Here is a 26877-nt window from a genome sequence, read left to right on the forward strand (position 1 = left end):
TTCCCGCCTACACTCTCCCCTTCAGAGTGGGTGGGACCCCCTGGGTATTCACCAAGGCTGGCAGTTAAAGTCTCTGCAAGACTAGGCTGGAAGGGGTATATTTTATATTCCCTCAGCAAGTCTATACCATCCAAACCTCTCCAAACAGTGCTGCCAAGTGTTCAAATGAAGGAGACTATGAAGGAAATCTCTTATTCAAACCACCAGATAAGATATGTTTATTTAATTTTTATTAAGGAAACATAAAATAATATGAAATTTTATCTTACTTATAAGCAAGAATACCAAATGATGGCTTGACTTCTAGTGATACATTCTCTTCTCCAATTAAGATATGGATAAAATATTTTTGAGGGTTTGACTGAAACAAATTGATTAGTTATGGGAGAACCATGACCTTATAGAACTTGGTAGTCAATTCCAGAAGAAATGATATGTTCTTGATTTAGGAAACTATATGAGAACTTGAGTTTAGTTGTAAGATTATTAACAACTCATAACCCGGAGTTTTTGTTGCCACACTATGTAAATTGGTGATATACCCAGGGCTTAAATCTAAGTGAGCTCATAAGCTTTCAGGTAACAAGAGGAGACAGAAAGTTCAAGGGATAAGTTAGAGTCATTTGATACTTGTTTTCTAAAACTGCAAATGTCATCTCAAAAGGGCTAGTCCTAATATTCTAAAATATTTTAGATGAATTTCTTCCTACTAACGAACACTTCACTATATTTGAAATGGCATTTGAGTAGGAGGTGATGAGCTTCTGTCTCAGGTGCTGATTTGGCTATGACATTTTCACACTGTGAAATTGGGTAATCACCAACCTTGTGGGGACCAATGTGAAAATATATTTTTTTCAAATTTTTAATTAGATGTTTTCTTCATTTACATTTCAAATGCTATCCTGAAAGTCCCCCGATGCCCTCCCCCAACCCCCGCCCTGCTCCCCTAACCATGCACTCCCACTTCTTGGCCCTGGCATTCCCCTGTACTGGGGCATATAAAGTTTGCAATACCAAGGGACCGCTCTTCACAATGATGGCCGACTAGGCCATCTTCTGCTACATATGCAGCTAGAGACACGAGCTCTGGGGGTACATATTATACATTTAGTTCTGTATCTTCCTTCAGCTTGTTGTATCTGAACTCAACATGGTCATATACACACAGATAATGTCATGTGCGTGAAGATAATTCAGGTTGTTTGTTTTAATTTTTTTTTTTATATTTTTATTACATATTTTCCTCAATTACATTTCCAATACTATCCCAAAAGTCCCCCATAGCGCCCCCCACTTCCCTACCCACCCATTCCCATTCTTTTGGCCCTGGCATTCCCCTATATTGGGGCATATAAAGTTTGCAAGTCCAATGGGCCTCTCTTTCCATTGATGGCCGACTAGGCCATCTTTCGATACATATGCAGCTAGAGACAAGAGCTCCAGGGTTCTGGTTAGTACATCATGTTGTTCCAACAATAGGGTTGCAGATCCCTTTAGCTCCTTGGGTACTTTCTCTAGCTTCTCCATTGGGAGCCCTGTGATACATCCAATAGCTGACTGTGAACATCCACTCCTGTGTTTGCTAGGCCCCGGCATCGTCTCACAAGAGACAGCTATATTTGGGTCCTTTCAGCAAAATCTTGCTAGTGTATGCAATGGTGTCAGCGTTTAGAAGCTGATTATGGGACGGATCCCTGGATACAGCAGTCTCTAAATGGTCCATCCTTTCATCACAGCTATGGCTGTATTATCTGCCTTCTAAGGGAGAATATTTAAGATACTTCGTTGATTATCTCTGTTGTTTATTTCAATGTAGTTCAGAAGTATAAATAAATAGTATATATATATATATATATATATATATATATATATATATATATATCAGCCGTTTTCATTTTCCCCTTCTTAATTTAGTTCACTTATGCTTTCTCAGTTGTACTCAGAGTACATACTTTAGTTTATATCTTTAAAAGTAATTAAAGTTGTTCAAGTAGTTGTGTGAAATTTCTTAAATAAACATAATTAAATTCACTGTGTGCTAAATAGCAAAGTGAGTTTATAAGAGAAAGAGTCTTCAAAAACATGGATGCATTTTGAAAACACTGGTAAAGTCAATAGCCAATGGGGAACACTATTTAAGATATTTAGATTTACTATCTTACTGGTCCTACTCCCAAATAAATACTGGATTCCATTTTGGAGAGATGCCACAGCACAGTTAATAGGCTCAGGGACCTTCTCAGAGGACAGTTTCTGAGACTCAGACTTGAACACTTGATCTTAGTGTATATCTTTGTCTTGGGAGGGTGACAAAAGCCAGGCAGAGAGAACGGTGGTGATGAATGTGAAGAAGGAAGCAATCAATATGAATGAATTCAAACAGGTTATAATTTCTTGGCTTGTCAATGAATATGTTTATTTACTTTTGCCTATTTTCATTTAAGTACTTCTCATCCAAATCAGAGCTTCCTCTTCCTCCTCTCCCCCCAGCCCACCCCCTTTCACCTCTGCTCCCCCTCTACCTTCTTCCTTTCTCCTCAAAGAAGGATGACCTCCCACAGATATTACCCCACCTTGGCATATCAAGTTGTGGTAGGGCTGGCTAATTTTCTTCTGTTGAAGCTAGACAAGGACCTCCAGGTTGGGAAAAGGAATCCAAAGGCAGGCAACAGAGTCAGAGACAGTCCCTACTCTTGCTGTTAAGGGTTCCACGTGAGGACCAAGCTGTACATCTGTTACATATGTGTAACCTGGGGGGAATAGGTGCATCCTGTGCATGGTCTATGGTTAGCTCAGTCTCTCTGAGCCCGGATATGCTCAGGTTAGTTGAGTCTGTATGCATTCTTGTGGTGTCCTTGACTTTTTTTTTTTTTCTGCAGGATTCCCCAAGCTCTCATACTGTTTGGCTGTGGGTCTCAGAATCTGTTTTCATCAGCTGCTGGATGAAACCACTTTGATGACTGTTATGCCACCCTCCTGTCTGCAAGGGTAGCAGATTATTATTAATGGTATCAGGAACAGATTCTCTCTCTCTCCTGTCATGGGACTCAAGTTGGTCTCATCATTTGCTGGTCATTCCCTCACTTTCTGCTCCCTCTTCATCCTTGTACCTCTTACAGGCACAAGAAATTGTGGGTCAACGGTTTGGTGGCTGGGTTGGTCTATGCATACCTCCATTAGAAGTCCTGCCTAGTTACAGAATGTGACCGTTTCATGTTACATATCTCCATACTGCTAGGAGTCTTAGATAGGGTCACCATTATAGATTCCTGGGATTTGCCATTGTCCTAGATTTCTTGTTTGTCCCATAAATAACAACCACTGTCACCTTAATTCCAGTTCTCTCTCCTGTCGGCCTCCCCATACTTGATCGCTTCTGTTCTTTTCACCACCATTTTCGCCAAGTTTCTTCACTCTATCTACTCAAGATGTCTTTATTTCCACTTTTCAATGAGATTCAAGCATCTGCCCCTGGGGCCCTAAGTGTTACTTAGCTTTGTTGGTTCTATGGATTTTCGATTGATTATCTGGTACTTCATGGCTAGTATTCATTTATAAAAGAGTACATACCATGTTTGTTTTATTGGATCAGTGTACCTCATTCAGGATGATCTTTTCTAGTTTTATCCATTTGCCTGCAAAATTCATGATACTGTTATTGTTAATAGCTGATTAATAATTCACTATGTAAAAGAATCAATATTTCTTTATTTGTGATACTTGCTGAGGGAAGTATAAAATACACTCCATTCTTCAGTCAAGGGACATCTGGGCTGTTTACAGTTTCTGATATTACAAATAATGCTACTATGAACATAGTTGAGCCAATATCCTTGTTGTATGCCCAGGCTTGATATAGCTGAATCTTCAGGTAGAACTATTTCCAATTTTAGTAGATACCACATTGATATCCAAAGTAGTTGTACAATTTTGCACTCCCACTAGCAAAGGAGAATGATTCCCCTTGCTCCACGTCCTCATCAGCATGAGCTGTTACTTGAGTTTTTGGACTTAGCCCTTGTGAAGGGTATTAGATGGAATCTTAGACTCATTTTAATTTGCATTTCCTCACTCAGTAAGGATGTTGAACCTTTCTTTCTGTTGAGAATTTTCTATTTAGTTCTTTACCCCAGTTTTTAAAAATTGAGGTGTTTAGTTTGTTGCTATTTTCTTTAGTTCATAATATATTTTGGATATCAGCCCTCTGTTAGATAGCGGGATGGTGAAGATATTTTCCCAATCTGTAGGCTGCAGTTTTGTTACTTTGACAGAGTCTTTTACCTTACAGAAGCATTTGAATCTCATGATTTCAGGTTCAGTTAATTACTTGATAACCTCAGTGCCTAAACTGTTGGTGTTATGTTCAGCTGGTTGTCTCCTCTATCAATGTATTCAATAATATGCCCCATATTTTTCTTCTATCAGATATAGTATATGTCAAGATCTTTGATCCATTTGGATTTAAGATTTGTGCAGGGAGATAGCGGTGGATCTATTTGTATTCTTCTACATGCAGAATACAGTTAAACAAGTACAGTGAGTTAAAGTGCTTATTTTTTCCATTGTATAGCTTTGGAGTTTTTGTAAAAAATCAAGTGTTCATAGGGGTGTAGCTTTACTTCTGTGTCTTCTATTCAATTCCATTGTTCAACCTGTATGTTTTTATGCCAATAAAACATGGGATTTATTATTATTGCTTTATAGTACAGTTTGAGGTCAGGGATGGTGTCTTGGTTAGCAGTTGCTGCTGTGAACAGACACTATGACCAATACAGCTCTTGTGAAGGACACATTTAATTGGAGCTGGCTTACAGGTTCAGAGATTTAGTCCATTATCATCACTGCAGGAAGAATGGCAGCATTCAGGCAGAGATGGTTCAGGAGGATCTGAGAATTCTACATTTTGATCCTAAGACAGGCAGAAGGAGACTGGCATCCTCAAGCAGCTAGGAGGAAGCTCTCTTTTGCCCACCCCTACAGTGACAGACTTCATTCAGCAAGGCCACACCAACTGCCACAGGCCACACCTCCTAATAGTGTCAGTCCCTGGACCAAGCATATTGAAACTACCACAGATAGTGATATTTCCAGAAATTCTTTTATTGTACAGAACTGTTTAAGAGAATTGTTCTTTCAACTTCTGCCAAGAATCTTGCTGGAATTTTAATAGGCATTGCATTTAATCTGGAGATTGTTTTTGTAAAATGAACATTTTTGCTATGCTAATCCTACTGATCCAAGAGCATGGGAGACCATTTTATCTTCTTATATCTTCTTTCTTCAAAGACTTTGAAATCTTTTCACAGTTCTTTTTTACTTGCTTGCTTGGTTCCAGTTACACCAAGAAATTTTCTATTAATGGTGATTATTATGATAATTATTATTATGAAGGGTGTTGTTTTTGTGATTTCTTCTTCATAATATTTGTCATTTGTATAAAGGAGAGCTACTAATTTTTTTTTTTTTTTTAGTTTATTTTGTATCCAGCTCTGGTAGAATTTTTGGGTTCCACTATGTATATTATCATAACATCTGCAAATAGCAATATTTTCACTTCTTCTTTACTAACTTGTATCCCTTTGATCTCTTTGTCTTATTGCTTTACCTAAAACTTAAAGTACCATATTGAATAGATACGGAGAGAGGAGCCTTGTCTCCTCCGTGATTTTAGTGTGATTGTTTTAAGTTTCTCTCTATTTAATTAGATGTTGGTTATTTTCTTGCTGTATATTGCCTTTATTGTGTATAATTATGGACCTTGTATCCCTGATCTCTCTAAGACTTTTATCATGAAGGAGTGTTGGATTTTGTCAAAGGATTTTTTTTTGTATCTAATGAAATGATTATGTGTTTCTTTTCTTTTTTTTTTCAGTTTGTTTATATAGTAGAATACATTGGTGGATTTTTATATATTGAATGTCTCCTACATCCCTGGAATGAAGCCTACATGATCATGTTGGAGGATGATTTTGATATATTCATGGATTCAGTTTGCAAAAATTTTCTTGAGTACTTTTGCATGAATATTAATAAGGGAAAGTGGTCTGAAATTCTCTTCCTTTGTTGTGTTTTTCTATGCTTGAGGTATCAGGGTGACTGTGGTCTCATTCATAGAAAGAGCTCAACAATAATCCCTGTTTCTGCTTTGTGGAACAGTATGAGGAGTATTGGTATTAGCTCATCTTTAAAGGTCTAATAGAATTTTGTGCGAAACTGTTTACCTGATCTTGATTTAATGTTGGTAAGTGGTATCTATCCAGAAAATCATTTTTTTTTTAAATTTTCTAACTTTCTGGCATACAGCGTTTTGAAGTAAGACATAATGATTCTTTGGATTTTCTCAGTGTCTGCTGTTATGGCTTTCTTTTCATTCTTGATTTTATTAATTTGGATATTATCTCTCTCCCTTTTAAGTTGTTTGGCTAAGGGTTTGTCTATATTGTTGATTTTCTGAAAGATTCAGGTCTTGGTTTCATTTATGCTTTTCATTGTTTTCTTTGATTCTAATTCATTGATTTGAGCCTTGAGTTTAACTACTTCCTGGTGTCTACTTCTCGTGGGTGTGTTAGGTTCTTTTTGTTTTAGAGCTTTCAGGTGTGTTGCTAAATTGCCTGTACAGAATCTCTCTACATTATTTATGAAGGCACTTAGTGAAGGCACTTTGAGTATGTTTTGTATCCATTTTCACCGAATTATGGAAAGTCTTTGATTTCTTGATTTCTTTCTTGAACCACTGATTATTGAGTAGTTATTGAGTTTCCATAAATTTGTATGCTTTCTATTTTTTGTGTTGTTGTTGATGTCCAGGTTTTATTCATGTTGGTCTAACAAGATTCAATAAGTTATTTCAATTTTCTTGTTTCTCTTCAGATTTTCTTTTTGGCCAAGTATATGGTCAGTTTTGGAGAAGGTCCCGTGAGGTGCTGAGAAGGTACGTTTCTTTGTCTTTGGATGAGATGTTCTGTAGAGATCTGTTAGTTCTATTTGTTTCATCACATCTGTTAGTTTCATTGTTTCTCTGTTTAGTTTCTGACTGGATGACCTGTCCATTGGTTAGAGTACATGGTGCTGTCTCCCACTATTAATGTGTGTGTACCAATGTGTGATTTATACTTCAGTAATGTTTCTTTCATGAATGTGGGTACACTTACATTTGGAGCATAGATATTTAGAATTGAGATGTTGTCTTGGAGGATTTTTTCTTTGATGAATATGAAGTGTCCTTGTTAGTCTGCATTGTTTAACTGGGGAATTTAGTCCACTGATGTTGATAAATATTAATGGCCAATGATTGTTATATTAAGTTCTAATATTTTGGTGGTTTTATTGTACTGTGTGTGCACACTCGCATGCACATACATACATACTTGCATTCTTTCAGTTTTTCTGGTGTGAATTATTTCCTAGTATTTTGGTTTCTTTTCTTTTCTTTTTCTTTTGGAGGGGGAGTGTATAGTTCATTTTATTGTGTTGGATTATTCCTTCTAATATCCTATGGTCATCTGGCTTTGAGGAAATATATTGTTTAATTTTGATTTTGCTGTAGAATATCTTGTTTTTCACTTCTATGATGATCGAAAGCTTTGCTGTTAGAGTAGTCTTGGGTGACATCTGTGGTTTGTTATAGACTGTAAGATATCTATCTTTCCAGGCACTTATGCCTTTTAAGGTCTCTGTTGAGAAGTCTGGTTTAATTCTAAGAGATCTGCCTTTATATGTTACTTGGACTTTTTCTCTTGTTGTTTTTAATATTCTTTGTTCAGTGCATTTACTGTTTTGGTCATTACATGGCAGGAGGATTTTCTTTTATTGTCCAATATATTTGGTGTTCTGTAAGCTTCTTGTACATTTATAGGCATCTTTCCTTAAGCTAGAGAATGTTTTCTATGATTTTGTTGAAAATATTTTCTGGCCCTTTTAGCTGGGAATCTTCTCCCTCTTCTATTCTCCCTAGGCTTAGTCTTTTCATAGTATTTCAAATTTCCTAAATGTTTTTTGTTAGAAACTTTTTAGATTTAACATTTTCTTTGACAGATGTATCAGTTTCTTTGATATATTTTCTATGCCTGAGATTTGAATTCTTTTGCTGATATTTGCCTGTGTAATCCCTGATCTCTTCCCTAGGTTTTCCATTTCCAGGATATTTTTTTCTTTTCTTTTCTTTTTTTTTTTTTTTGTCATTGTATCTATGTCCATTTTCAGATCTTGAACAGTTTTATTCATGTTCTTAACCGACTTGGTTATATTTTCCTGTATTTCTTTAAGAGATGTATTCATTTCCTCTTGAAAGGCCTCTGTCATCTTTTATAAGACTTGATTTAAGGTCATTTTCTTGTGCTTGTACTGTTTTAGGATATCCAGGGCTTACTGTAATGTGATATGTGGGTTCTGGTGTGGCTTTATTGCCATGGCTCTTGATTGTGTCCTTATACTGGACTTTAGCCATCTTTCTTTGTCCCTGGTGTTGGCATGCCTCCAGTAATACAGGCAGAGCTATGGACCAGAAAAATGGAATACATGGGAGCAGGGGACTGGGGGTTCCTCACCTGGTTGTCTTTGATGGCTGAAGGCCTTTGTGAATGCAAGCAGGGTAGTGGGCTTAGAAATGGAGAGCATTATGAGGTGGAGCGCACCACTGCTGAGATTGCCTGTGGGGACTCAACTGGCAGGGGATTAGGGTAAATGGGGTCCCACCTGGACTTCTCTGGTAGCCTTAGGCCTCCAGGGCTGCAGGCAAGGCTTTGGGCTGGGAAATGGAGTGCCAAAGTTCTTTTTAAGACCAGATTTTATCCACTCCCAGAATCTGACACATCCATGCTGGAACTGCAGAGGAAGCTTTTCGAAGATTACATGTATATGTACAAGGTAGAATGGGACTTCATGATACTCAGGCTGGAGTAAACCCAGGCAGCATTTGCACTGAGACAAGACCCACTGACTCAATCCTGTATGAGTATGAAACTCATTTGCAACTAGGCTGAAAAAAAATAGTCCAATCTCAACTCACAACATGTAATATCATTAATAATATATGTGACTTTTAATACATTAAACTCTTGAGTGATCTTCTTTTGTTATCTTATGTTGTAGCATTTTGTTCTTTTTCAGAAGAATGTATTCAGAATACTTAAAAGAAAATAAGTAGTAGATGTTTATATTTATTTTCTTTCTTTTTGCATTTCTCTAAAATTTTTTTCTTTATTTTACTTTGTGTGTATGTGTTTGTGTGTGTGCATATACGTTTGTGTGACTTCTGAGTATGTGTGTATATATGTTTGTCTTCTGAGTATGTGTGTGCATCAGGGATGGCCAGAAGAGGCAATCTGATCCACTGGAGGTGGAGTTATATATAATACATTATTAGCTGCCTTACATGTGTGCTGGGAACCAAACTTGAGTTCCCTGGAAACCAAGACCAGAAAGTTCTCTTAACCACTTGAATATCTCTCTAACCTAAATTTCAATGTCTGAATATTGAAATACAGATAATATCTATGCATATGCATTTTCATTCTTATGTTTACACAACAGAAAATTTTGATTAAGTAGCCATTTTTTAAAACATTTTTATACATAAACTGCAAAAGCTTTAATTTCTTACCTCAGTGATAAACCAGCTGAAAAAAGCAAAACCAAAGCAAAAAAAAAAAAATCTCTGGATTCTGAAAGTAGTATGGTTAATTCTTAGAGCATAACTTTGTGAGCAAAACTGTCCAGAATCAAATGAATCAATAATATTTGACAACAGTCATGGTTCATTGTACATTTTCCTCTGAAAATATATGTTTTTTTCTAATTTTGCATCAATAGGTACCTTTGTTCTTTGACTTATTCTTAAATATCGTCTCAATGATATGATTTTATTTGCAATGAAAACTCTTCTTACTTTGTAGTCTGGAGTGCTACAGCATAGTCTGGAAACTCTGACATTTATTCAGAATTGTACAGCGCCTGAGTAGTTTATTTAGCTCCTCTGTGCCTGTTAAACATCATCCCAAAACTAAGGAAAATACATATGCTACCAATGTAACCTATTACCAAGTCACACTATTTTTTGAAAATACTGATTCAAGACCATTTTAATATTAGATGTGATAGATAATTAGCACACACTATTAAATCATTGCAGATCTAACTCAGCCATGGGTCACTCAAAGTATTTTCCTTATCCATTAGATTGTGGTGTGTGTGTGTGTGTGTGTGTGTGTGTGTGTGTGTGTGTGCAGTGGTGGAAAACAGCTTATGTCTGAGGATGTGTGTGTGTGGATACCAGATGTTGATGTCAGGTATCTTTCTCAATTGTTCTCCCATTTCCAACTTTATTTATTTATTTATTCATTCATTCATTCATTCATTCATTCATTTATTTAGAGAAAGAATCTCTCTCTGAATCTAGAAGCAGTAAGACTGCCTGGCCATAAGGTTCTAAAAATCCTCTGTCTCTGCCTCCTGAGCTCCAGGATTAGAGGGATGTCATTATGCCTAGCTTTTTACAAGGAGTGCCAGGGGCTTGAAGTCATGTATTCATGCTTGTGCAGCAGGCGGTCTATAAACTCAATCACATCCCTAGCTTCTCCTTATAAATTAAATTTGAAGTAAATAAGAATTTATACAACAAAAGACACCATTTTACATAGGAACAAAAGACATTTAATTGCTTAAGCCATATCCTGTATGTTCTTATTGTCTTTCCTTTAAACATTCTAATTCTCAAATCTATCTCTACACTGGATAGATCATAAGAAACCAGAGTATAGGAATCTGACAAAGGACATTTTAGATTTGTATGTTTTTGTTTAATTGTTTAATTATTCTATACATGTTTGAACACACAAAATATTTAAAAGTGATTTCTTTATGATTATAAGTACTTTCACAGCTTAAAACTTTAAAATTGTACTTATGTTATCAAATAATTTTCCATTACTTCATCTCTTTTATCTTGATCACTCAGCAAACTTGTTTGGGCACAAATTAACATATGCATGCTAGAGCTCAGTTTTACATACAACTCACAGAATGGTGCCATGGTACTGATGCCATCCACAGAGGGCAGGAATTCCAAACTCAATAAATGCAATCAATATAATTGTATAGACATGCCCACAGAAACAACATGATCTGGACAGTCCTCATTGAGATTAATTTCCCATGGATTCTAGACAAGGTGAAGGTGACAATTAAAACAACCATCACAATGACCAAGATGTGTATATTTCTCTCTACTGGCAACTAATGAACAGATACCAATCAGATGTCTGCTACTTATTCAATTTCCACATCCTGTTCCTGAATAAAATTTTGTATCACAATGAATGCCAACTCCTAGGTTACTACTCCCCACTTTAAATGACAGCTGTAAACTTTAACTTGTTCCTGGACACCTAGCTCTAAATTGGGAAACGTCTGTCCCATAATTGGAAAACTTGCTAGGACAACTACAAATATCTGGTCTACATTTTCTAGGCATTTCATTGTTTATTACAAAGGACATAGCAAACCCTATAAATAAAGACCAAGAAGAAAAAGTATATAGTTCCCTATGAAATGTAGGAAAGCTACCCTCCAGGAACATCCACATAGTCAACAACTGGAAACTCTTCAAAGTTTGTCTTTTTTAAAATCTGCCAGCCTGCTTGCCTGCCTGCCTGCCTGCCTGCCTGCCTGCCTGCCTGCCTGCCTGCCTGCCTGCCTGCCTGCCGGCCTGCCTGCCTGTCTGTCTATCATCTCTATCATCTCTATCATCTATCTATCTATCTATCTATCTATCTATCTATCTATCTATCTATCTATCTATCTATCTATCTATAAATTATTAACTGAGGCCTTATTATGTGAGTATGATTGATTATGGCATTGCAAAATGCTTTTGCACTTGATATTGAGACTCTTTTCTCCACGGCATTTGCAGATTGAAGTGAGGTTGTCTCAAACCTCTAAAAATTTTTTGGTTATTTTGCCACCCAATTCCCATTCTGAAGCTACCTAGATTGATATAACCCTTAGCTAATAAGTATATTAATAAGCCCTTTTCATTCCAAAGACTGCAAGGGTTTTAGGAGCTTTGTGTCAGGAACCACAAACAGATACCAAGTATATTTTTCTCCTGACAGGCTTCAATTGGAAGTTTCCATTCATGTTTTGCCTCACTAACAATTACTGCAAGAAATCACTAGAAAACATGTTTGGAAAGTTATATTAGCTACTATAAAATCTTAATAAATATTAAGACAATCTCTCTTCCTATTACTGACCTGTCATGTTTAGATGGAGTCTGAGAAGCAGACATGGTGTTTTGTCTTTGGTTTTTCTCTTTCAGGGTGGCTGACATATGACGTGATTCTTCTTGTATAGACAGGCATGCTTAGAATATAGAACAAGTTTTGTGCTATTGCTATAGATTCTATTTTTGTTCAAACCAAGTGCCACAGAATCCAACTAAATAAGTGGAGAACAGGTGTCCTTTGGTTCTTCCAGCAGAATGGAATTCCAGCTTGCTTTTGTCGAGTTTCTGATTTATGGCTTCTGCACAGTTGTCTTTATGGCTATCATCTCTGTTCTCCTTTTTTCTCCACACTGTAAGAGTACAGTAAATTTATTTTTCCTCAGTGTCTACAGGTACTTGAAAACCAATGCTTCTCAATTTTATAACTCTGGACCAAGTATTTGCTCTAGGACTGACATATCCACATAGAATCCATTTGATGCTTTGTTTTTCACCTAACAATAAATATTCTCCACCTATATAATCTGCTCAGGAGGCATAGAAAGTATCACTGATTTTTCGTATATAATAAATTACAAAGTTTCTCAATTTGTGTTAATTCGGTTGCCTCACACAATTTGTGTTTTCTCAATTTCCTGCACAACTACTTTTCTATCTGAATCATACATTCAGTGTTGTTTCTGACAATGGCGTACTTTACCTGAAACACAGCCGAGCTCCCAGTCTTCTGCCATATATTCCTACTTACCCTGTCAATTAGCTGGCTTCACTGATGCAAGGTGGAATGGTTTTGTTTGTTAGCTTGTTTTGTTTTGTTTTGTTTTTGTTTTTGTTTTTTTAAAGGCATGAGATGACTTTGCAACATACGTCCAATGGGATACACATTCAGTCAGATATGATGCTTAAAAGATGTCTTATACCTGGCCTTTTTTTTCTCTCTCTTTTCTGGCCCTTTCCAGCTCAATACTCACCCCTACTCAAACTAAATGATACTTTTCCATTTACTAATATGCACCATACCCTCTGTTTAATATAATTTGAGTCTATGTGTATATGTGATATGTGTGCAGGTATACTGGCTGGGACTCTGTCACTATTTGGTATTTTCTGTAGACAAGGTTTCTCACTGAACCTGGGGGCTAGGTAGGTGGTTAGCAAGCACCAACAATCTTTTTGGCACTGCCAACAGAGGCTTACAAACATAAATGGTTTTGTGTAGCTTTTATTGTGGGTGTGGGAATCAAACTTAGGTTTTTGGATTTATGGTACAAGCACTGTTAATCAGCCCAGGCATCCCTCTGGCCTGCCACCAGGGCCTTCTTTCAGCTGTTATTTTAGGATCTGCTGCCTCTCCTGTCTCTACATCTCCACTCAGTTTTCATTCATCATTGTAAACCTCAGTTCCTTTATCACAAGGTTTTTCCTTTTAATTTTCCAAATTCAGAATCAGGTGTCTCTGTGCACTGAACAGCCCATTTTAGTCACTGCTGAGAACTTCAAACTCCACTGCCACTCCTGCATAGGCAGTCCTCCACAACTGTAGTCCCTTACCTCTTGGATTCTGAAGAAGTCAACCGCACTGCTTAGAATAGAACACATCCAGATGGTGATGTTATATTGCTTAAAGCTGTTATCTAAATGAATAGCATCTTTGTCTATATACTAAGGTCCTATGAAGTATACAGTCTAACACATGTAATGATTTTGTTCCCATTATTAAATTTTAGTTTTCAATAATACTTTTATGACTATGTAGACATGGGCAATAAAAATTTCTGGACTTTTGACAATACATTATCTACCACATATCTATCTACACACAGTATACATAGGCACACATTCAAATATGTTTTATGTTTTAGATAAAATTCTCCACCATATTGTCTTATTGCAATTATATTAATTTTGTCGAGATATTATGAATAAATTCTTAATTGTTAATAAAAATCATTCTTCACTTATAGGAATGAATATTCTCTTGTGATAAAACATTTGTATAATCAACATATTGGAAAGCAGAAATTTTTAAAAATAACATTCATTAGTCATATAAAAAGAAATTGGAAAATGTCTTCAAATGTGTTTTTGAGAAAGTACAATTAAATTTTCAAAAGCTAAGAAATTATTTCATGTTGATAATCTTTATTAGCATAATTTTAGATATTTTTGATGTGCTATGCTTGTGACCAATCTCCTCTATTGCTTATGTGTTATGTGTGACTTGTGACCCATCTTCTTTATTGCTCATATATAATTACTCTCCTTTATTGCTTATGTATTTGTATGTTTTTGTGTATGCCCAATCTTCTACTGCTTGTGTGTTTGCAGAGAGAGAGAGAGAGCAAGAGAGAGAGAGAGAGAGAGAGAGAGAGAGAGAGAGAGAGAGAGAACAATTTCTTCTATTGCTATTCATCTACAATAGGACTTGCATAAGGAATCCTGACAACACTAACTGAGATTACATAGTTAGGAGAGTACTGGACAACATCAAGTTTAAATTTATTTCCCCCAATTGGATCTGAGACCTTAGCAGAGATTCCCATAGACACAGGGAAAATGAATAGAGAAGAGACTGGGAGCACACACAGTGAAGAGAGAAACCAAGGTAAAGCTTGGAACAGGATAATAGGTTCTAACAGCAGGGAATGCCTTTGACGGGATAAGAAACAAAGGAAATAACAGTGTGAAGGGAAAGTAGAAGAACTAGAAGCCAAAATTAATGACAAAAGAAAAGGTCTGTCAGAAAAAGTGAAAAAAATAGAGCAAAAAGATCTGTCAATTATAAATTTAAGTTTTCATAGCCATGATTGCTGTATTTTAAGAATGTCAGAACAGCATTTTTTTTTTAAATGTAGCTATCTTTTAAGATTTTTTTCTAAAGTTGGAGTATTGGGAGCTTTTAAACTCTAATCAAATTTTTATAGTACAGAGAAAATCAGCATGGCCTTATCATAGTTGAGTTTAACTGTTTTGACTGAGATACTGGGAAACTTCATAGCACTCAGTGTCCTTCATGGTTAGCTGTGTGTGACTCTAGCAAATCTTTGCTTATTTTATTTTATTTATTTATTTTTTGACAGAAATGTTCTTCTATTCAGTACTGTTATCTGATCGCTCAGGTTTCAACTAAGATTGCCACTAAGATTTAAGCTCTAACTTAAAATAACACCTACTCTGAATGTAGCATGCCATTTGTCAGCATCCCAATGAATTTCTGGGGCAAGATCTGTCTATGTTGAAGGCCCTGAACAAAAAAGAGAAGAGAGATTAAAAACATAGAGATAATCACTCAAGAAGTCAGAATGTGGTAAACACCCCTAGCAAAATGAAGTTTGGAGGCTTCAAAGGCAGGCTACACATTCACCTCACCTGGGAGAGTTGGGAAATCTAAAGCATGCCTGGCTTATCAGCTAGGGCTAGATGAATGAGCAGGAAGTGGAATCTACAACTGTTTGCAGCTATTAACTCATCTGTTATCACACTGGTGTTGATGATTTCTTTCTGCATTTTAGCTTCCTTTGTGGATTCTCTGCAAAATGATCACCACTAAGAATGAATCAAAATTAATTAATCACTATTTCCTTAGTAAGCAAACTTAAAAAAAAAAAATCAACCAACCAAACAACCAAAACCAAAGAAAACCAAAACTAAGAACATTACTTGGTCTTTATTTATCTCCTCTCTCACCTTAAGAATGTTTAAGGTTTCTTGACCCTAGGAGAGGTGCATTTGTTGAGCTTTTTTTTCCCTCCAATGTGGTCCAGTTTCCATTATGATCTTGTTGCTACCTACAAACTTTGAAATTCCTTAAGCGTCTTTGCTTTCCTGAGGTGCAGTTGGGCTCTGGCTGCTTCTGTTAGTGGGTGCCCTGGGGGGTATCCCGGTAACCATTCCTGAAGGAAAAACCAAAGTAGGCAAGTAGAACAGGGTAGTGGGGATCAGAGAAGACCAGGAAGCTGCTGAAAAGTCAGCTCTGGGTCCTGAGTTCTCTTCTTCCTCTGACCTTGTGAACCGCTCCTATAGGAAGACACTTGCCCTAGGAGCCCACACCACCAGCACTTATTCAGTAGAGGCCTGCCTTGCTTGGGGTGGGGGAGGTTATGGGAGATGGGGGTGCAGGGGCTCTCATTTAAATATTTCTCTTCAGCTGCTGTATAAGGGTGCCCTGCAATTTTCCTCAGACCAGGGAAACACCTCCCTTTTCTTAGAACGAAGAAGGGCGGGTATGAGGACTTTCCTCGGGGCTGAGAGCGGGGATTCCCTCTCCAGGAACAGGCCATTTCCACTACACCCACAGAAGCTGAAGGCGACCACAGCCTGGGTGCTGGTGACACCTGGCAACCTTCCTTGGACCCCTCATCCACTTCCCAGGAAAGGTCTGGAGCTCTGGAATCTGCGAAAGAGCTCGCCCCCATTGGTTGTCCCCAAGGCACCCTCCTGCTGTCATTGTGTTATGCTAATGAGGGGGAGGCTCATTGGCTGGGCCTGTGACAACTGCTGGGAAAGACCTGTGCTGGGAGAGCCAAAGCCCACCGCCTTCGTCCCCGCCTTCGTCTGGCTGAGCCCAGTGCTTGCACTCCCTGCGAGGGAGCTGTGGCCAGGGATGCCGTAGTGGGAGGCTCTGGTCCTTGCCTTTCAGGAAAGTGCCTAGCCATCACGCGGTGCTCACACCCACCACCTATCCTCTTTCTAGGCACCGCGCGAATTTTCTTTTCCTTTTCTTTCTTTCTTTAAAAAAAAAAAATTCCTTTTCCTTTTTCGTTTTTTTTTTTTTTTTTTTTTTTTTTTTTTTTTTTTTTTTTTTCTGTCGGTGAAGTAACTTTTGCATTCCCGCCTCCCCCCGGTCTCAGGGACCAGAGGCGGTGCCGAGCCTGGGGGCGGTTCCTTGGCAGCGCTGGTTCAAGTCGCAGCCAGACTTTTGCTCCTGGGCTCCGTTTGCATCATCCCCATCACACCCTTGGGGAAGAGGAGCCACCCCTTTCCAGCCTCAGCTTCCGGCCGAACGACCCCTCCCCCTCCGGGTCCCCCAAGCCCTTCTCCCACCCTCCCCAGCACGGCACCCCCTCCGCAGGTTTGCTACCGCTTGCTACCCCTCTCTGTCCTCCTCCATCCCTTGTTGGATGTTGCCCACTCCTTAAGGAAGGATGGTTGATTTGGAGAGCGAAGTGCCCCCTCTGCCTCCCAGGTACAGATTCCGGGATTTGCTGCTAGGGGACCAAGGCTGGCAAAATGATGACAGGTGAGTGGCATGGTGCAGCGTTCCACAAATACTGCTGGAAGTGAACAGGACTGGAGAGCTTTTGAGGGGATGGAGAGAAAGGGAGACCAACACTGAGGGAGTAGAAGGGATTCTACATCTCTCCATTTTGACACTGCAGAGAGCAGTTGCTGTGGACAAGGAACTCCTTTTCTTTCCACTTTCTCATTCTTGAGAATCATTTGTTGCATTTATTCGATATTCTTTGTCTGTCTGTGCTTCCCTGGTTGTGTGTGAGGCTGCAAGCAGAGGTACAGTCGCATCCAAATGGCATGCAGTTGCAGTGTCAAATATTTCCCTGGTGTAGTTAATCCACCCCATAAATGTATCCAAATGATTGGAAAAAAAAATCACAGTAGAAACTTGAAATCTCCTGTACCCACTTTCTTACTCCTTGTCAGTGTTGTCTCGACTAGATGTTTGCTTGCCACTGGGAATTTTCCACTGTTTGAGTATTTGGAGTTCAGGTGGGCAATTGGCTTAAATATGTAACAGGTAGTTAGTGAAGCAAGAATGCCTGGGATAGAAAATACACAGAACAGAGATTCTTGTAGTATGATTCATATATCTTTTCACCTAAATAGTGCATATCTCAAAACGATAAGTTTTAAAGCTGAAATATTTATTACTAGCAAAACATTGCTTGCGTGTTTTATCAATGGCATTAAAGCTTCATGCAATTTTGCATACAAAATGCCCTGGCTAATTTTTTTTTTTTTTTTGCACACTTTTTGTTTCATTGAATTGTTTTTTTTTAGAACGATAATTTCACATATCACATGCCACATTTTCTTGTTTTTAAGTATGTATAACTAAGCTCTCAATGCAGATTAAATAATTCCCCGAAGTTCAGTTAGGCATTGATGTTCTATTTGAATCAGATAAAAGATCCATTATTGGTCCAATTTGAAGTACATTTTGCATCCACTGTGCAATATGACTTCTGTGTTTTCCTGACCTTCTCAGTTCCCAATACTAGCTCCTATTGCAGTACTCCTGGAATTCTGTCATGGACTTGAATGATGAGAATATCTCTTGGTATTACTTTAGGAACTTAATGACATATCCATGGATGATTTGTGGAGGGTGCTGTTTACATAGCATCTCTTCCTAGGCAAAAACCTTACATAGTGCTTAGAAAATTAAAGACCTCATTATCGGGTTATTGGCCATGCATCTAAATGAAGGCGTTAATTGGAGTTAACTGGCGTTAGCTAGATCATTAAATGGATGTTTCAATGAGTTTACATTACTAACTTGGCACTTACCACGGTTTGGATTCTTAGTGTTGGTTCTTTTACATAAAATTCACAGTTGTACTTTTTTGCCTTGACTTTTTAGGATTTTAAACTCTACGCCGTGCCATTTCTGTTTGCTAAGAGCACACGCTCCTCTTTGCAATTCAATCAGAGCAGCAACCTTAATCTACTCTGCTGTATAGGCTGATTCAACGCCTAAGGGGTTGAAGAAGGGCCAGTTCCATGTTATAGTATGCACACTGTCTCCACCAACAGATGCATTGAGGCCTCTCTTCATACTCCTTAGACCTCCTTCAACAAATGCCTCTCGAATCCCCACCCAGTCATTCCTGCCCAGGAATTCTGGGAGCACACTGGACACTGGGTGGAGAAGAGTGGGGACAGAGTGACAATGAACAAATTCAGAGTTGGTTTGTTCTTTTGCTTTTTGTTATTTTTTTTAAATAAGTGTAGTAGTACTTTTCTTCTTGAATAGAATAATTTAAAAACAGTTTACTATATTGTGCCCAATAAAAATCTAGTTGTGTGCAATAGTTATTGTCTTCATTTGGACTGCTGTTATCAGTGCCCATATCCAAATAAACCTCTGTTTGCTTCTGAGGAAATCTGAATCAAGATGACCATCTTCTCTATTTAGAATAACATCTATTATTATTATTATCTTTAATATTTTTTACAGTCCAGTTGTTATCCCCCTCCCGGTCCACTTTCTGGCAGTTTAGAATGACATCTTAGAGATGGAAGACTTTTGTTCTAGCTGTAGAGTAGTAGATGATTTCTACCCCTGCCCTTGCTTTAAGAACTTTAAGGTAAATCTTAGTAGCTTGTAAAAGTAAATGAGGATATGATAGATGGGGGAAGAGGTGTTCTTACAGAGAAAATAGAATGTTGATGAGCTTATGTAGATAAAAAATGTATCTCAGATTTGTGACCTGAAACTCATTATGTACCTTAGGCTGCTGCAAATTCATAATTTTCCTGACTCAGATTTCTACATGGCGGGTTTCAAGCAGGATCCATCAAAACCCGCTTGAGAAAGTGTATCTTCTGTATCATAGATTTTTCTATGACATAAAGTAGGATAGGTAGGTGATCAAAATTTATATTGTGCAAGCTCTTTTGTAGGCAATCTTGAGCCTATGCTGCACAACATACAGTATGCAGAATGTGTGTGTGTGTGTAGTATTGTATACATAATATCTAAAGTGTGTGACTACATTCTCTAGTGTCATCTTATAGAATCAACCCTTTCTCAACTGCATGTAATATCTTTTGCTCAGTAGAATATGAGTTAGCCTTAGCAATCCTGAGCATAGTTGATGTCATTAGTCCTATGAGACTTTGCAATACATTTGAGAGTTGCTGAATGAGAGCACAAGTTTTGCCTTGAGAATCTCTATTGTGTATACAATGCATATTTATTTCTTTGAAACTCTGAGTATAATATGAGCATCTATTTCAAATGATTTTGATAAATGTATTTATTGCCCATCTCTCTATGCAGCAGTTATTTGAATGTTTGGTAGACATTGGGGTCTTGTTAAGTTAGGGTTGAGAAGAATACACAGAGAAATATGAAACATTACTTTTGTCATAGAAGTAATTATTGAATAATAGGTGAATTTTCTCAAGTATAATACTAACAGGTTAATATATGTTTATGTTGTATACACACACATATAACATAAACATGACATTGTTTATGCTGACTATTTTCTAGAAAAATTTTCATCTTACAATGTCAAGAAAATCCAGTTCCCTTGTAGTTAATATGTTATGCATTGGCTTGAAGATAACACAGATGTTACCATGCGAGAAATTGATTAAAGTCCTCAATACATCTTTAGTGTAGCATTTAGAATATCTCATGATTTCTTCTTTATTCTGTGATGAAAACTCATACATAGAGATTGGCTTCACATGGAAGTCATTCTGTAATGTGTAAACTCATGGAAATGGTAAGAGCCTGTGATTTCTATTTAATGCTTCTCTACTTGTAAAGTAATAACAAGACAATGTATTCTGAAGTTAAACACTGGTAAGTCTCAACTTTTAAAGACTTTCAACAAGTTAATGCTGGCCTTTCTCCTCTTTCATTTTGAATTATTAAAATTTAAAGTTTGCAACACAGCGAAGTTGATGTCGATAGATTGTAACAATTCCTATTACTGCTAATGGACAGGTCTCAATTGTAGTCATTTATTTAATTACAGCCATTCTCATTTTCAAAAGGGAGGGCAGTTATTTCAACTACAGTAATTTCAAGAATGTCCTTCCTGATTTATAGGTGACACTTAAATCAATGCAAGTTCCTGGTGTTTAGAACTAAAGGATTTGAACAAAGAGTACAAGTTAATCACTGAACAGCTTTAGAGATATCTATAAAATAGGTAAAGAATTTGAATAGATACTAGATTAGTTGAAAATTACTAGGCATTATACCACAAAGTATCTTACTGTATGTAATAGAATTTGATATAAAGAATAGATTTTACAATGACATGTGGAATATTTGTATAAGCCACCAACTAATTTCCCATAATAAATAACATTATCTTAGATAGTAGTTATTTATTGTAAGATATTTAATTTAAACTTTTAAATTCAGATTATTTAATACATATTCTAAGTTTCAATATTCTAAGTTTTATCAAGTGCATAAAACTACTTTTTTACTGGTTTAGTTATATAGTGCAATTAACTATATGTAATACCATAAAATTATTTAGCATTTATTATTAAAATTAATCTAGAAAAGCCTGTATTTTCTTTGCACCATGCAAGAAAGAAACAATGTAAACAAGGCAAAAAAAGGAATTGTAAACTGAAGTTGATATTAGTACAAAAAAAAAACCTGTCTGCTTCCCCATAGTTTGAATATGTAAGTTTGTGTATGTGTTTTCATGTTTGGCAATTGTGTATGTGTATGTAAGTGGGTGTGCAAATGCCTGTGAAATTGCATGACCATGAGTGTTGAGGCTGGAGATTGTCATACAGCAGGTGCTTTACTCATCCACTCTTCACTTTTCCTTATTGAGGAAGACCTCCAGCTGAACCTGAAACTTGCCTTTCAGGTTAGGCAGTCATCATAAAGGAGTGGCAGGTACATAACCCATTGACCCATCTCCCTAGTCACAAATTTATTTTCTGTTTAGCATAATACATGAAACACAGAGAAAAAAATTGATATCATTGATTTTCAAGTGTTCACAAGAATTGAAACATGACACAATTTTTTTCCCCTTATGACAGAAACTCATACTGGAATGTAAATGCGAGTTTTCTAATTAGTTGGTCTGGGGCAGTTAGAACACAGCAGTCTCATTTTCTACACATGGTATGAAACATTTGGAAAGCATTCCTCCTTCAACTGAGCAGTTATCTGCAGCTTCATCTCAGGCTTGTGGATGGGTGCAAAACTATGTTTAGATTAGCGAAGAGGGAAATACTTTTGATTAACTTAATCAGAGCAACAGAATTATTAAACTACCCTCCTTCCCCGTTTTTTAGTAGTAATGCCTATTCTATAAAACAGAGCTTTGAGGGACAGCAAGACATGTTACATAGGAAGAAGCTGTCTTTCTTAAGCCTGATGATTTGGCTTCCATCCCTAGGAATCACATGATGAAAGTAGAGAAGGAGTTCTTGCAGGTTGTTCTTTGAAGTCTAGGTGTTTTCTGATGTGTAGGCACCCATGTGCATGCACACACACACACACACACACACACACACACACACACACACACACATCTTCTACCTCCACCAAGAATAGATAAATACATGAAAAAAAATAAACAAGTTTGATAGACAATATGAAAAGTACACAATGTAATTGAAGGCTAAATGTAATTTATTTATATGAAATAAAACATAAAGATGCAATGAGTATGCTAGGTTAAGGTTTCATTATCTGATGGTAGTAGTAGTAAATGCACTACATCCATTTGCAGCTGTTCCCGTTCATATTCTTGTTTATAAGAATCTTTCTAGAAAGATGTGTCATTTTTCTACATTCTTAAAAATAGTGTTTATGTTTTACTAAGGTCATTTATATGCCAGACATGCTGAGGTTTCCTTTAGAAAATGAAGTTTATAAAAAGTACTTTTAAAGAAGATTAAGGGATTACTTTACTAATTTACAGTCTAAAACTTTTAGTCTTGACTTTTCTAGGTAATATTATTCATTAAAAATTCTTTTACATCTTATATCATTAAAATTTTAAAAAATTATGTTTTCTTTGAGTTTTATGACTGATAACTTAAAACTTTTCTGCACAGTATCAAGAAAGACTATTATTTTTTAACAACTTGTGACTAAACATAGGATATTTTATGTGACATAGAAATATAAAAACAACTTACTTTCCGTTAGGTCTTTGGTCTTTATAGCTCAGGTTGTTCTGGAACTAAGAATGTAGCTCAGGCTAGGCTGCAATTTGTTCCCTTCCATCTCTTCTCTCCAAATACACTGGCATACTCAGTTTATAAGGATCTTCACCATTAGATACCAGTTAACTTCTAGTTCAAGTAAAGAAATGAATACTAACATTGTTCCTCAATTAATAGCAATTATTCTCCCAATTTCTTTTTGAAAGTAAAGTGGATATTAACATCTGTCATATTATCAAAGAAGGAACATATTAGATATCTTTGGATAAAAACGAAATATGAGAAAGTTCATCTTTTATGTTCTTTTGTAATTTAATGTGGCAGAATTTAATGGGTGAGAAAATTGTTGCAGTTTATACAGTTGTTTTAGTTGTCATAATAGGTTTAAACACCATTGTGGTAGCTACAGAGTAAAATATTCACTAGGTGCTTTGAGAATGTGAAATTGGAATATTTTTTTTTTATATCAGACAGTGAAAGGTTTCAAACAAATTTACTCCAAGTTTAAGGACTAAGGATATGAATTAATAAATGGTATAGGAAAATAAAGTATCTGGGTTAGGGGCAACTTATTAAGGGTATCTGGAAGGAGAGATCAAGGGATGTTTTAGGAAGTGAAAAAAGTCAGGGCAGTTTGACTAAGGACCCAGAGTCCCAGAGACAAGTCTGAGCTATGACTTACATAGACTTTTTTTATTTGAACTTACAGAAAACGGCTAATGGAGTGGACGGTAGGTTGGACCACTGGGGGGAAAAAAACCTTGATCCTTAACTCAAAGTGAGAATTAAAGTTTCATGTGTATATCCATTGTGCTGCTTGGATGTCATTTTTAAAGTTATCTACAGAAAAACAAATATATATGTGTGTGTGTGTGTGTGTATTTATATATGCATATATGAGTACTTTGTTTTTATAGTAAATTAAATATTAAATAATATGTTAATAGTTTAATCAGTATGAGATATTTGAAATTAATATATAATACTAATTAAATGCAGTTGATTCTACTTTGAATGAAACCAAGAATCTTATCACATTCACAGTCTTAAGTTTTATCTCATCAAATTATCTTATTAACTTTTATTGCCTTAAAAATCATTGATATCAGTACCTTTTCTAACAGTATTCTATTATGTTTTTACAATTTTTTAATCAAATGTCTGGGAACTAATGAATAGACACCATGGTTCTATGGGAATTGAAGTGCAATCACATCTTGTATTGAATCACTTTTCTATCTAATCTAGGATTGTTCATTGTCAGTTATCATTATGACTTGGTATTGGCAGATATGAGCCAGTTGACATTTGATTCCATAGAATAGTGGAATGTGCATGCTTGAAGCTGAAGGATACAGACTATGGCTCTGCCAAGGACAAATACAAAAACCCAGTACTAGAATGGTGTTGGGTTCTCTGCAACTTGTTAGATAGAAATCAACCATGGAGCAGATTAGAAATCTGCCCTTTACTGTCCTGTAACTGGGGAGAGCTAGAACAAACTTTTTTGAAGAGACTCTGTGATGTAGGATAATTTCAAAGAAGGAACAAATAAATCTCTTCACATACATGGAGAAGGAACATTTATTTAAAGTAAATCATTTAGTGTTCTAGTGCTATTCAATTTATCTTTTTGATTGGGAAATTGGTATATCAGAGAATTGGAGGTGAAGACATTAAGACCAGGGAAGCCCTAGTTCTCTACAAGAAATTCAGGAGAATATTTAGGGTGTGGAAGACATAGTATGATCAGTAGGAAAGGGAAACCCAACATATGCTTTTCCTTAGTTTCGGATTGAACTTTGAATTGATCCTATGCATCTTCATCTTTTTTGACAAATAGTAGAAATGAGAAAGAGAAAGCCACTGTTAAGGATAGCTGGTCTCCGAGGGCAATGGCAAGTGCAGGCAGAGCAGCAACTCTTGATCCCTTTCCTGTTCAGAATCAGCATGACTTCTCCTCCCAACTGTGCTTTTTCAGGTCAGCACTTTTGCAAACATGGTACTGATTTAAAACCAGCATCATTTTCCTTAGACTGTGAGTTCTGGGAACTACAAGTTGAGGTTTTCCCACTTTCGTAGGATGTAGATATATTTAAGAAAGGGATTTTGCATTCAAAACCCAAACAGGGGGACAAAAAGCAGCAAAGCTGGGAAATAAAGGCCTGATTGTTCTTGGTTTTTCTTACACAGGACTTACACACAATCATAATGAAAGACCGCTATTACAAGGGCACACTTAACCCATCTTGTAAATCACTGTGTAAGTAGGGATAAAAGCAGATTAACATATTTCAACCTTGTTTAACTCCCTGGGGAAAGAAACTCCTAGATTGTCCTCATATTGCAAGCAACATGTTATTAACAACAAGGTCCAGATGTGTGCTTTAATGATGGATAGCCTGCTGTCTCAGGCCTGTCAAAAATGGAAATGACACCCAGTCCCCTAGGAATCAAAGAGAGTGATCAGCAAGCTGCACATGTACCATTAAAGAGTGATGTTAATGAACAGCTATTGCCATGGTATGTAGAAATTACATTGACAAATTATAGAAGGGATTTTTAGCATTTTGTACCTTGGCTATCTCCCTACAAATGAGTTCATGTGTTATTTTATCCATTTCTCCTGAAAAATACAAAGTATAGAGAAAATGGATGGTAATACTAAATTTACAAAGAGCTTAGTATGTTCAAGTCTTGTTCTAATCATGTTATATGCATTATTTATCTTTATATGAATTGAGAAGAATTCTGTCCCATTTTTCATTTCACAGATAAGTCAGAGATGCTATAGAAATACATATTTTGTTTCAAGGTACAGGGAAAAATCAGAATCTTATTATTATGCTTGCAAAATATGCTTATAAGTATAGCTTATGTTCTTCAAACAACAGAATGAAAGAACTATAAAACAATGCAAAGATTTTTCAAGACATAGAAATTAACAAAGGTTTGTATTCTCATAGCTAATATATGCTCATCTCCAGAATAATGTTAGGGTATTTAGAAATTGGTATATATATATGTGTGTGTGTATAATCATATAACAGATTATAAATTATATACATTGTACTTTATATATGATACTGATACATTATATATGATTGATATGTGATATATTATACATCATCTTTATTCTCCATTTTGCATCTAGAGAGTATGTGTTTAACAGGTTGAAGAATGAATACTGAAATTAGAACAACAACTAAAATAAAGATTTGTAATGTCTTTGTCGATTGATTTATCTTTATTTGAAATAGGATAAAAGAAATTTATCACACAAGGAAAATGTAAAGATTATAACACCACAATAGGTAACATGGAAAAAAAGTGAAAAGGTGAAATAATACTTAGTATAGGGGGGAATAAAATTTACTATTTAAGATTCTGTAATTAACTTTGAAGCTCATCACAGGTTTGTTTTTGATGTTTTGGCCAGGGTTTGCACTTTCCTGCTTTGGTTGATCTTCTGTGATTATTTTACTCGGATGATATTGTGCTTATCAGTAGAGCTTTTTGAGTGTTTCCTCTTTATGTTCTGTTCCCTGAAGTATTTGTACTCTAATAGCATTCATTCTTCTAACCAGTGTCTTTATGATAATGAAAAATATCTTGCAGATATGCTGGGGCTTAATTGTCATCATGTGTGATTACTTGATTAGGAACTTAGTGCTTATGCTGATCTATTATTATGCTTCACCTGCTCCATAGATTGGCAGTAGTTTCTAGAAATAGATGCAGTA

At 36.4% G+C, this 26877-nt stretch overlaps 1 protein-coding gene across 5 annotated transcripts in view; it reads left to right on the top strand.

The window, feature by feature from the left end:
• The first annotated feature begins 17129 nt into the window (after nt 1-17129).
• The window catches only part of Kcnt2 (potassium sodium-activated channel subfamily T member 2), a 350913-nt gene continuing 341165 nt past the window's right edge, over nt 17130-26877 (top strand). For 3 of the 5 annotated variants that reach the window (XM_029477031.1, XM_029477035.1, XM_029477039.1), the window contains exon 1: nt 17130-17468. In XM_029477031.1, the coding sequence (XP_029332891.1) occupies nt 17374-17468 (95 nt within the window). In that variant the 5' untranslated portion in view covers nt 17130-17373. The remainder of the gene's footprint in view (nt 17469-26877) is intronic. The other 2 variants (XM_021157906.2, XM_021157915.2) reach the window with 2 other exon arrangements.

Source organism: Mus caroli, chromosome 1 (genome assembly GCF_900094665.2).
Source record: "Mus caroli chromosome 1, CAROLI_EIJ_v1.1, whole genome shotgun sequence".
NCBI lineage: Eukaryota > Metazoa > Chordata > Mammalia > Rodentia > Muridae > Mus > Mus caroli.